The sequence below is a fragment of the Clarias gariepinus genome, chromosome 8 (genome assembly GCF_024256425.1).
Source record: "Clarias gariepinus isolate MV-2021 ecotype Netherlands chromosome 8, CGAR_prim_01v2, whole genome shotgun sequence".
Lineage (NCBI taxonomy): Eukaryota > Metazoa > Chordata > Actinopteri > Siluriformes > Clariidae > Clarias > Clarias gariepinus.
In genome coordinates, this window is record NC_071107.1 from 22,815,137 (window position 1) to 22,827,220 (window position 12,084).

The window sequence follows — 12,084 nt, forward strand, 5'->3', positions numbered from 1 at the left end:
ATGTGTGAGATCTATCACCTTCATGTCAGCATGGTGGCTTAATGGTTAGCTTTCTGGCCTTGCACCTCCTGGTGTAGGGGTTTTTATGTTTAAGGGCAAGGATAGCTCAGTCAAGAAGGTCCCAGATTCATCCATCACCAAGTTGCCACTGTTGGGCCCTTTAGCAATGTGTTAATGTGTCTGTGCATTTCCTCTGAGTTTTCTGGTTTCCTCCACCAGAGTCCAGAGAGATGCACTGGCTGAATGGTGTTTCCAAATTGCCAAATTGCGGTGTGTGTGTGCACTTGTTCTCTGCAATAAATTGACACTCCAACCTTTGTGTACCCCAACTTTGTAGGCTTGTGACTTTACATCCTGTAGGATAAGAGGAAGGATGGATAATATCACTCCTCTGTGCACCCATGAATGGTTCAGCATTTTTTTTTTTATCATTCTCACTGCTCTTTGTAAATCTGTACATGCTTCTTTGGTTTACGTTCTGTGCATGAAGTAATAAAAGGGCTCACTTAACATACAGGTATTATAGGAAGCCTGTAAGCCTTATGATGAGTTTCTTTGAGGAAGGAAAGCAAGTTAGGTAGCTGCATCCGTTTTTTTTTTTGGTTTGTTTGTTTTTGTTTTTCAGAGAGGTTTGAATTTATAGTAAGGTAATTTAACACTGGATTTTTTTGTGTTGGATGGTTTATTACTTCTTATTTAGCCTTTTGAGCTAATTACTATTAATCTGGAAAGTAATCCATTTATGTTTGGTCATCAGTGACAGATTTTTCTATGTATTTCACCATCTCTCTCTCATAGATATAGAGTTCAAACATCTTGTAGACTTTAGGCATTGGACACTAACCTTGAATACTGACAAGAATAAGCTAGAAATTCCAAGCATAATGCAGAATCATTGTCCAATAAAAACAAGCAATTAGTGAATCAGTGAAATTGCCAATATTTAATTTTTTAAAGGAAATTATTTACTGTGTAATTTATCTAAATTGGCAAATAATGGCATCACAATCAAGTAAGACTTTCTGGTTTGTGCTCTTAGCGCACAACCTGAAAAATAAATTAGAAAGGGAATAAATAGATTAATTGGTTGATAATTTCTTTTCCCAAGACCAGCCATCTAAAAAGATATTTAGAAAAAAATATTTTCCTACTTCCTAATGTTGCATTTTAATTAATTGCTTAATATTTAACACAAGCAAACACAGCATATCATTTATTCAGCTCTTTTTCAGGCACAGATTTATTATAATTTATTTTCACAGTGTTGTTTTTATACACTATATACGTAATTAATCAGGTGAATGGAGCAGCACAGAGAGAACAGGTTAACAATATGTATGAGAAGAAAGGGCCAAAAAAAAAAAAGTCAGACAGGAGAGTATAGTAAAACCATCAGAGTCTCTCCCTCTTTTACACACACACACACACACACACACACACACACACACACAAGCAGACAAACCACAGAAATGTATTCATTTATTATTTATAACAGCAAACAGTGATAATGGAAAAAGTACAACATATTATCTTAATGCCTTGTTCATCTATTTATATCCAAAATACATATAAATAGAGGTAATGTTGTAAATGCTCGTTGTTATTCACTGCTATTACAAACAGCATTCTGCATAGGGTGGAATAAATTTGCAACCACTGACTGAGTGTAATGGCATGTTTTGTGACTTGTGAGATTTGTCAAGGCTGACTGGGCACAACACACACACCTAAACATAATTCTACACTACTTTTTGTTACAACACAAAGAGGCTACATTGCAGCCTGCTGAAGGGCCGGACATTCATTTATCTATACATATGGCAAGTATTGGGAAGCAAAGACGGAATGGGGGGACTAACAGTAGTATCAGCACACACACACACACACACACACACACACACACACACACATACACGCACACAAACTGCTTTTTAATAATCACTGATGGGTAAATTTGAATTGGGACTAACAAATTAAAATTTAAATTGCTTAAATTGCTTAAAATGTTCCTCTTTTTACCATAGCTAATATGTGAATTGTTCATATCTGAAATGTTAAGCTACACAAAAGGCATCCATGGCTTTAACATAAGCTGACAAGATGTAATTAAATAGTTTATTGTTTTGACTCTGTGCTTTCGGGTAAGGCTGAAGAGCCGTGTATAAAACGAAACACCAGAGCTGTCTTCTAGACAAGAACATTTGGTTCCATTATCCATGGGATTTCTGACGTGTCACCAGATTCAAAGAGCAAACAACAAGCAAAGCCTCTGATGGACAAGCACAGATGAGAGGGTGGCTTTGTGAACTACTTGGGCACAGAGAGCTACACCAGAAGCTTTGTTAGAAATATTATTGTGCATTTACTCAACTAAATATTGTTAGTTGTGGAACTAAAGATTATAGAGAAAGTATACTGGCCTTTCTGTCATTGTGCATAACATCAACATCATTTTTTTGCTTAACGGATATGTGTAAAAATTTAAATGTGCGTGTGTGTGTGTGTGTGAGGGAGAAAATTAACATGAACAGAAACGTATGAGATTTTTTTTTTCACATCAGTTAATACAGATATAGGAATATCCGAGTATTACTGAATATTTAAATATTGGCTATTTCCAAGAGAATGGCTTAAGGGTAAATTTTAGCACATCAAGAAATCTTAATCTACCTATGCTTTGGTTTGATAGGGCACAAGGAAGCTGGCTATTTGTATATATGCATGTAGTTGTTTTTTTCTTTTTCTGTTACAATCAAAACTACTTAGCTCAGAATCTACATAGCGACTAAAGAGGTAAATAGACAAACATGTTATTATATGTTATATGTCCTGCTAAAAGCTGTAGATATGATTAAACTGCTAGGTATGCTGAAAGCTAAAAGTATTTTATTCGGCCACAGAATGCAGCACAAAACATGTTTTTTGCGTCATTTGCAAGTCTGTAATAATGCAAGTTTATTACACTTCTGTCATTCATTGCACCGTATCATAAAGATATTTTATTACTGAGCAAGGCAGATATGTCTAATGTAAATATATGTCTTCGATATGGTACGCGCTGTTTCAAATAGTCTGCAATATTAAATTGTCAGTCTGTCAATATTAAAAAAAAAGTTTTTGCAGTTAATATTCAAAAAGTAACGCAATATGAATTATAATACCTCAAGCATGTCACATGCACCTCTTTTCTTTCCTTCACTAATACATTCTCACCTAGTAAAATACAACATATCAAAGGATAAAGACACCACTGGTAAAACGTCTGCTCTTAACCACCCTCTCTTATATAGTATCAACAGGATAGAGAATTTACAAATGCTTTTCAAATATTTCTTAGATTTCAAATAAGTCCTAGTTTCACTCACACCATATGTTTATATGAGATAAAGGTACCCAATCCAGTAGACAAGGTTGAAGAGACCAAAAGCAGTCGGGAAGAATATTCGGGAGTAGGAGTCAATTTTGGACACATGGACGTGCATCCTGTTTTCACGCCATGCCCCTGAGCGACAGTCATCAAAGCAGCAGAAAAAACTTGTGCAGTCTTTCCCATCCAGACACTCGTATGCGTAATCATCATCATCATGATACGGCGCAATGTTATTCATCTGGAGCAGAGACGTCCCTGGTCTGATGTTCGCCATGCTTGATTTCTGGCACAGAGGAAAAATATATATAAATATATATCATTCTATGTATTATAATGCTGGCTAAGCCTCAACAGAAAGAGTAAAAAAAAAGCAGTTAATCTTATAACGAGTTATATTCAGCCAAATTTGTATAAATAATAAAAAGTATGCTTTCAAATGAATAGTTAAAAAAATATAAGTAGAAAATCTAAAGAATCTAAAAAAAGTGTGCTATGAATTATTATTGCACTTTAATGTTCAAAGGCATGTTGTAACTGTGTTTGGTGAATAAATTTCATTTTGTTTGTGTTTCTAAGTTTTATAGCCACATAGATTTTTTTCATCTCTCTGATCTTAAGAACTGCTTTTTATTGTTTTTTTTATTTTTTCAGTCACACACTGCGCAGAATATTTTAAACTCACCGGTGCACCGCTCGACTTGGTTTTCTTGTTTTGACGGTTACTGGTGAAGTAGTGCAGCGTGCCATACTCCATAAGTGCAGCAAAGGTGAAGATGAAGCAAACAGACACAAACAAATCCATGGCCGTCACATAAGACACCTTCGGGAGTGACTTCCTGGATATGGTGCTTAGGGTTGTCATAGTAAGAACAGTGGTGATACCTGTGTAAGCAAGAACAGCAAAAAGAAATCTTGTTCAAATGGAATTTGTAAAATTAAATACATTTTTTAAATTTCAATTTCTTTTAATTTTTTTTTTTTTATTTAACATGTAAGCTACCTAAAGATGTTCGGGCAGGCACAGCATCTTTGTTGATCCAGAAGGAAACCCAGGACAGCACTACAATCATGCTGCAGGGGATGTAGGTCTGGATGGTGAAGTAGCCCATTCTCCGGCTCAGATCAAAGAAGATTGTCATGATGACGTACTCCCCTGAATAAAACAGTCATTAAAATCTGGCGTACAACACCTATACAAATATTGTGACTTAAATTCTGTTTAAAATAGATTTTTCCATTGCATGCAAGCCCTTGTACAAGTTTTAATATTGGTTTTATGCCTCACAATCATTGTACAGTGCTGGCCAAAATCATTGGCTTAAAAACCCACTATTTTGCAATGGAGGACAGTAACATTTCACAAACTGAAATTCAACAGACTTTCACTGGCTGTATTTTATTTACCCAATAAATAAAATGTAATACATCTTGTTTACAGATCCAATTTAAATTATTCTCCACATCTGATCCAGCTCATTATCCAATTAACATCTTTTTTTGTTACTTTTTGAGAACTTACCAGACTGAGTATGTGCCACATCAGACATGTTGCGCAGGCCAACAAAGGCAAATTGGTAAAGTCTCCAGTACCGTTGGTCAGCTACCTCGACAGCGCGACGTTGCCATCTATACTGGATCTCATTTTTTGGATACCCATCTGCAAAATAACACGCGCATACACATCTCCCAAAAAGCTCTTGCACTAAACATCACAAACACTCGGTTATAATGTATAGCAAACACAAAAAGAATGGCAAAATGGCACTGAGGCACATAAGACATATAATGTCTTTTTCTCAGTGTTCCACCTATGGTGATTGATAACACATATGAGAAGCTGAGGGAAAGCACACATAGCAGATGCAGGGATGGCACACACTGAAATACAGACTAATGTAAAGGCGGCTGAGGAGGGATGAGTATTCTGCAGGAGGATGGTGCACTTCCTTTCTCATTAAGGGACTGGAAGATGGTTTTTGGGACAGGCCAAAGGTAATGTTTGGGAACCATTTGGCCACAATAGGTGGTGAATGAAAATTGTTCAGTTGACAAAGGCAATGCGTGGGATTGTTTGGCCAGCAGCACTCAGGACGGGGCTGAGGCTGAGCGACAGACTGATGATAACACTTTTAACACCTACAGCTTGAAAACTCCAACGGACACGAATGTTCATCCATAGGAAAGTTATGCAGCTTAAGGTAGCATTCCGCATTAATAGTCAACCTGACAAAAACAGAATAGTGTCAGAAAAACAAAACAAAAGATGTTGAGTCTTACAAATGCACTGAGTTGCGCAAACTACTACGTTTCATACCTCTATCGCTATCTACCTCAGTCTATTATTCAGTTTCAACTAACATAAATAGATGTGGATTAAATGATTTAATGACTTAAACTGTATGTGTCCACAGACAACAGGCAAGTTTTCTTACAGAAGCAAATGCTACAAGACAGGAGAACAAAAGCACACATTTTAGCTGCACAAACAACAATTAACCAACACAGGCCTAAACGAAATTGCCTGCAATGACACACCTCAGCGTGTACATTACGCGTCCATTGCCCCAAAGGCGCAGAAGACGATTGGGCGTAGTGATCCAGTGGGCGTCAGATTTGCGGGAGTTGCGGAAAAACGTATCAGGGATCCAGATCTTTCCCACCATGTTGCTGTTTAGCATAAGGAGCTTCATGGTGCTGTTAAACTTGAGCCGGCTGTCAAACCATGTCTGAGCGAAGAAGATGTCTATAGTATACTCCTAAGAATCAAAGAAAAAAAAAAAAAAAGATTTTAAGTTTTAGGCACCACATTATCAATATATCTTTGTAGATCTGTGCTATAAGCTCACCATGTTTATGGGATCCACTGGGCCTATGCTGTTTACATATACAGCTGTCTCAATGACAGTTGGTCTTACTGAAAAAAAAATGCAGTTTAACTTAGATCAGGGCTCAAATCAATGGTTTTTAATATTAACATTTTTACTAACAAATTAAGTTGAAGTTCTAGATAAAATGTAGTGGTTTATGTCTTAGCATTTCTGCATTAAACTGGCTAACACAAAAAAATTATTTATATGTAAATGAAGAACTATGTGTTGTAGGCGCTGCAGTATTTCAATGGCATCAAAACAATGCATTCGAAAGGGATGATGAATCACAAAAACCCCACAGGGACACTTCACTCCCCCTCACTGTCTACGCATTGGCTCTGAGCACTAATGAACTCCACTCTTCCTCTCTCCCACTTGTACTCCATATCAATTTTTCTTTCTTTATTTCTTCATGTATTTGCCCGTTTTTCATATGCACTTAGGCACATGGGCAAAAAAAGGAAGATCAACATTGATTTAACTCTACTGTGCTCTGATGCTGCTGAAATCAGTCATTTCAAATAACAGAGCTATAGACAGCATCTCATTCACAGTAATCTTATATTCTTCCAGAAAAAATATAACTACCCCACCATCATACCCCTGAAAACAATTATATGCAGTATATATTCAGCATGGGCCACAAATTCTGGATCCACATGCATTTTTCTTTTGACTTTGTAACTAACAAATTTGCTTTTTTGCTTATGAATCCAGACTTTCGGGCAACCCTATATATGCAATACAAACAACTTAATGTTCATAAACAAGAACATGACAAGATAGCACAGTGTCTGCTACTAATTAAATTCTTATCACATATACTTCAATATATTTTGTCCTATTCTAAGCATAATTATTGCCATACTTTCTAACTGCCTTGTGTCATGTGTGTGCAATAAAAATTAGGTTTATCTGAATGGGAATCAATTTAAAGTTGTTGTAATAACTTGCCTCCAATATCTGGTCGCAGCTTGTTGTCATAGCCCTGCAGTAATTTATTAAGGATGAGAGTGACATCACTGTCATAAACCTTTGGGGATAAAACCCAAGTTTTATTTATGGGAACATCTTCATAGTCTTCCTCCTCTGCTTTACTGGGTCCGAATGCCATGCTGACAAAATGGAGAAGTATAGAAAAGTCCTTTAGACAAAAGGGATTAGGTACAGAGTAGGAGATAGCAATAGAGAAAAACAAAGAGAAACATTTCAAAGGAATGTGCTCTTAATGATGCATGAGAAATCATACATATTTCATAAAAATTCAAAGAAAAAACAATAATTTGGTGCAGAAGGTTAACTGAATTCATGCAACAACAACAAAAAAGTATGTACTCCAAACCTAACCCTTACCCTTTTGACAAATTGAGTTAGGTGAATTTTTAAAAATTTGGAAGTGTTACAAGTTTGGGAAGTGTGAGAAAATGTTAAACTAATAATGATAACTGACAAAAAAAAAAAGAAGTATACAAACATTTATAAATATTAAGTACTGTAAAAAAAAATTATGTGATATCTATTAAATTGAGGATAAATAAAGGGCCTCTAATGATTAATGAAAACTTGGCTTGGCTCTGACTGAAGGTTGGAACCACTAAAGGTTAGAGACTTCAATAATCTCTCATATCTCTTCTTCTCTCTGTGACTGTTCTGACCTCAAACACTGATGTCTCCAATAACCTTTCTAATCGATGTACATTTTAAATCAGTTTAAAGAGGAGGATTATTCTACAGTTGAATGGAAACCAGTCATAAAGCAGAAAATGGACCGTCTGGCACTCTACATACTAACAGAAAGTGATTGTTTAAAGAGTTAAAAAAAAAATCATCTCATTTGAGTACTGTGGAAAATCTGTGTTTATTTTGTTACTTTTTTCTTCTAAATCTGGTTTGATCTTTTCAGTTGTGCCAGATGTAGCAGTAACTGAATCACATCTGCTGGCATGACTTTCCATTTTAAAGGAGAGTTTACACTCTGTGTTCTGTTACTATTCCATTTTCAACTACTAGACAAACACGATGAACAGAATGAGTAACGGACGAATAACAAATTAGTCAATATTGAGATATCTAATTCACATTTATTGTAACTCTTTCTGCATGTACAAAACCCTTATGAGGTAGCTCAAAAATATACATTTTCATGGTTCATCCAGTAACAGATATTAACATTTTGTTACATAGAATTAATGTTAAAAGTGTCTTCTGTTAAGTGGATTTAGCACTGTTTAAACCCTGTATCCTTCTCATGGCCCTAAGGAGCAGACAGTCTAGTGCTGAATAAGGATTAAATAATTGGATAAGGATAGGAATTTTGTTGCAGTGCTTTTGTAAAAAAAAAAAAAAAAAAAAAAACAGAAAAATGAGGAGTGCTATATCAGTTGTTATGATTGTTTTAATGATTTCGTTTACTATATTAAAACAAACATCAGCATGATTCATCAATATGGCACATCAGCTTCAGTTGCTTATATTTTTTCATCGTGTCTATTAAATAGCAATGATTTCCAGTTGAGTGCGAGCCAACAAACGATGGTTTTCTCAGCGTATACGGGCCTGAAGAACATCTCGAACCGGATGAAACAGAACCCGTGCAGAACCGCAGGCTACGGTTCCCTACAGTAGGTCAGTGGGTTTGCTGAGGTGCAGACTTACCAGACTCCGAGCAGTCCAGGCAGCAGCCACACTAGCGCATCTCTCCTCCGGCGGGGATGCAGCACAGCCATGATCCGAAAACACCGCGTCTCAGTCTGAACCAAACGGCCTGCCTGCGAAACTCTAGCTAAACCCAGAGGGAGAGACCCATTCACATGCGCCTGAGCCAGCCGGGGGTTTTGCTGGATTAGAACAGATGGTGCGCACTGCATACATTCAGCCTATTGCGCTGTGATCCAATCAGGCGATCCAGGAGAAAATGTGCCTTTACACGCTGAGTAAGACGCGCTGCATGCGTGTCAGAGAGAGAGAGAGAGAGAAAACGTGCGTCTGTGTGTGTGTGTGTGTGTGTTTGCGTGGGGGGGTCGCTAGTGAAAGCGGGATTCCACTGATTGCTGCGGCAGCGCGTCTCCTGGCCCATTGCTGACTGAAGCGCACTCACTCTGCCGGAAATTAGACAAGGAAACTGTCTATGCAGAAACAGCTGATTGCTTTTGTTGTTGTTGCATTTTTGCTTCTTTTTTTTTTTTTTAGATACTAAGAAAGTTCATAGTAATGATAATGATGTTGTTATGCCAATATGCCAGTATTGAGCCAATATTAAGCTATATGTCAGTGAGTATTATACAGAGGACAACATAAGGGACAAATACGTCACAACAATGGTGACTGTAGGCTTTCATCCCAGCTAAACAGACACACACTTGCTAGATGATTAGAAAGATGTACTGATTAAACATGTGGAATCATTCGTGACTCCTGCTTGATTGAAATGAAAACCTGCAGCTACACCTACCCTATGTGGATCTGCTTTATTCTATCAATTAAATTCATAAGTTCATTAATAAATTGAAGTGAATTTAATATATATATATACAGTATCCTGGACTTACATGTACAGTTTGCATGTACAGTACTCCCTGTTCTTGGTGGGATTCTTTTGGGTACTCTGGTTTCCTCCTTTTGGGTACTCTGGTTTCCTCCAACAGTCCAATACTGTATCTTATTGGTGTTCCCAAATTGCCTGCAGTCTGTGAATGTGCATGTGAATGTTGACCAATGGTGCCATCACGGTTGTGAAAATGGGACGATGGTCACCACTGTCTTCCGAGATCCCTAGCTGGTCTATAGAGGTTCCTACAGTAGATGGATGGATTACACATAAAGTGAAATATTTCAAATGTGAAAAACTTTCTTGTTTTAATTTTGATGATTTCAGCTTACAGATCAGAAATTCATTATTTCAACATATTAGACTCATTTCTTTGAAAGTTTGAGTAAATTACTATTCCTATAGTATTAATGTACTGTATCTTTTTCTGTAGTTTAGTGAGTGCAACTATTACAGGGAAGACTGCAGACAGTTGTCCAGAAGATCAACAACATCCTCCACATGGAGGGTAAGCCACAGAAGGTCATTAGTAACAGGTTTGGTTGTTTGGACTGCTTTATCAAAACTTATTTATGTAAACTGTTCTGCAATGGGTAGGAAAAGGTGCCAAAGCAACATAGATAACCGTGGCCTTTTAAAGATTTAAAAGTATAGCTAATTCAAGAATTTGGAATCACTTTACAAGAAGTGGAGTGATGATGGAGTCAGTGCATCAAGAGCCACCACACACATCCATCTTTAGAAAACAACAACTAACTTCAACTGTTGCATAAAGCCATTCCGGAGGCAGAGACAACATCATAAACTTCTTATGATGGGGGAGGGGGGGGGTTATGTTTCCATAAGTTAATAATGACAATTATAACCCATTGAAATTCAGGTGCCAAATCTACAATTTGTGAGGTTTTTTTTAAAGAGCCATATTTTCATTTCTAAACAAAATAGAAAGCTTAAAAATTAACTTGCTATCACAGCTTACATTTTTTGAGATAGTATACACTTGGAACATGTTATGAATTTAGATTTTATTTTAGGAACAGACCATTTTCTAAAAGATTTTGAGTAGGCTAAATGTCAATGTTTTCATTAACAACATTATTGTTACTTGGGAAAGTCACTACACAAATTTAACAAATTATCAAATTTATAGCCATCATAAATTGGCCAAAAGTCCAAAAAAAGAAAAGAAAGAAAAAAGAAAAGAAAAGCTGCACCCCTGTCTTTAAGGGAATGGATGATTGTGTAGATAGATTTTTTTTTAAATAGTGCAAAAGTAATAATATCTCAATTCCTTCAGCATAAACTTCCCCTAAGGGAACAAAAAATGTTTTTCAGTTATTTTGTCTGACAACCCCCTATTGCCTATGTAGTATGAGCTGTAATGCACCACATTCAATTATCAACTTATTTATGTTTCATCTTTAGCTGTTTGTTAATAGAGCAGGAATATTAAAAGTGCGGGACAAACACTAGCTGTTTTTGTTGGACATTCTTCTTTTGGGTACAATTAAGTATTTACAACAATCACCCATAATGTTCTAAAGAATATATGCGAAATTAAGACTGCAATACACACTGGCTGAAACTCACCAAACATTGTTTATTTAACTTCACAGTTATGCAATTATTTTGGGGTGCCATGTATTAATTAGGGCAAGGTGCAGGTTATCAATCTTCACTCCAATCACAGGCTCCTAATTAACTTAAAATTGCCCTGTGGTGCTGTAATTGTTTTAAATCTTGTATGACTCATTCCAAAGAAGACATTATGTAACTAGGACAGTATGAATTAAGGTAAAATTCTTTCATGTTGCCTGTCTATATGATAAACACTGGCATATTGGTTGCTTTTTGGAGCACTTTAAAGAACAGCATGATGTGAGAGTTTCATGAAAAAGTCAGAAACAATTGGATGTTTTTTTTAAGTGTCAAAGTGAAATCATAATCTGTTTAACTAGTGTGTTGGTACGTCAATGTGAGGGTCTTTTTTTTTTTTTTTTGCCTTTAGTATTTTCCCAAAATAACAATAATATAGAAAAGCATTGACTGTAGACATCCACATAAACCTACAGCCGAAGGCCAAAATCTGAAAAAGGGTCCATTGCCAAATTAAAATCAGATTTTCAGAAGCTCATAACTTGTTAGTTTTGTATTTTCGAATGACAGATTATGACAAAAAAAGGAAAAGTAAGCCTTTATTAAGTTAAGACTTTATTTATCACATATACTACATTATTGCACAGTGAAATTAGTTTTTTTCATCTCCCAGCATAACTGGAGTCTGAGCAGGGTTAAGG

General features: G+C 36.3%; 1 protein-coding gene across 1 annotated transcript; it reads right to left on the reverse strand.

The window, feature by feature from the left end:
- Positions 1-2,001: 2,001 nt before the first annotated feature.
- On the reverse strand, positions 2,002-9,207 carry gabrg1 (gamma-aminobutyric acid type A receptor subunit gamma1). Its single transcript, XM_053503074.1, has 9 exons — positions 8,896-9,207; positions 7,195-7,355; positions 6,217-6,284; positions 5,906-6,126; positions 5,511-5,593; positions 4,890-5,027; positions 4,371-4,523; positions 4,053-4,252; positions 2,002-3,653 (listed from the first exon to the last, which is right to left on the reverse strand). The coding sequence occupies exons 1-9, from the start codon at positions 9,105-9,107 to the stop codon at positions 3,375-3,377; spliced, it is 1,515 nt and encodes a 504-aa protein (XP_053359049.1). The 5' UTR covers positions 9,108-9,207; the 3' UTR covers positions 2,002-3,374.
- Between the last annotated feature and the right edge of the window lie 2,877 nt (positions 9,208-12,084).

Excerpts from the sequence above, each read along its gene's own strand:
- gabrg1 (XM_053503074.1), bottom strand. The coding sequence starts at position 9,107 with ATGCAGTGCGCACCATCTGTTCTAATCCAGCAAAACCCCCGGCTGGCT. Across the intron at positions 6,285-7,194 it reads GCTGCGACCAGATATTGGAG|TAAGACCAACTGTCATTGAG; the intron begins GCAAGTTATTAC and ends TTTTTTTTTCAG. Across the intron at positions 3,654-4,052 it reads CCAAGTCGAGCGGTGCACCG|AAATCAAGCATGGCGAACAT; the intron begins GTGAGTTTAAAA and ends CCTCTGTGCCAG.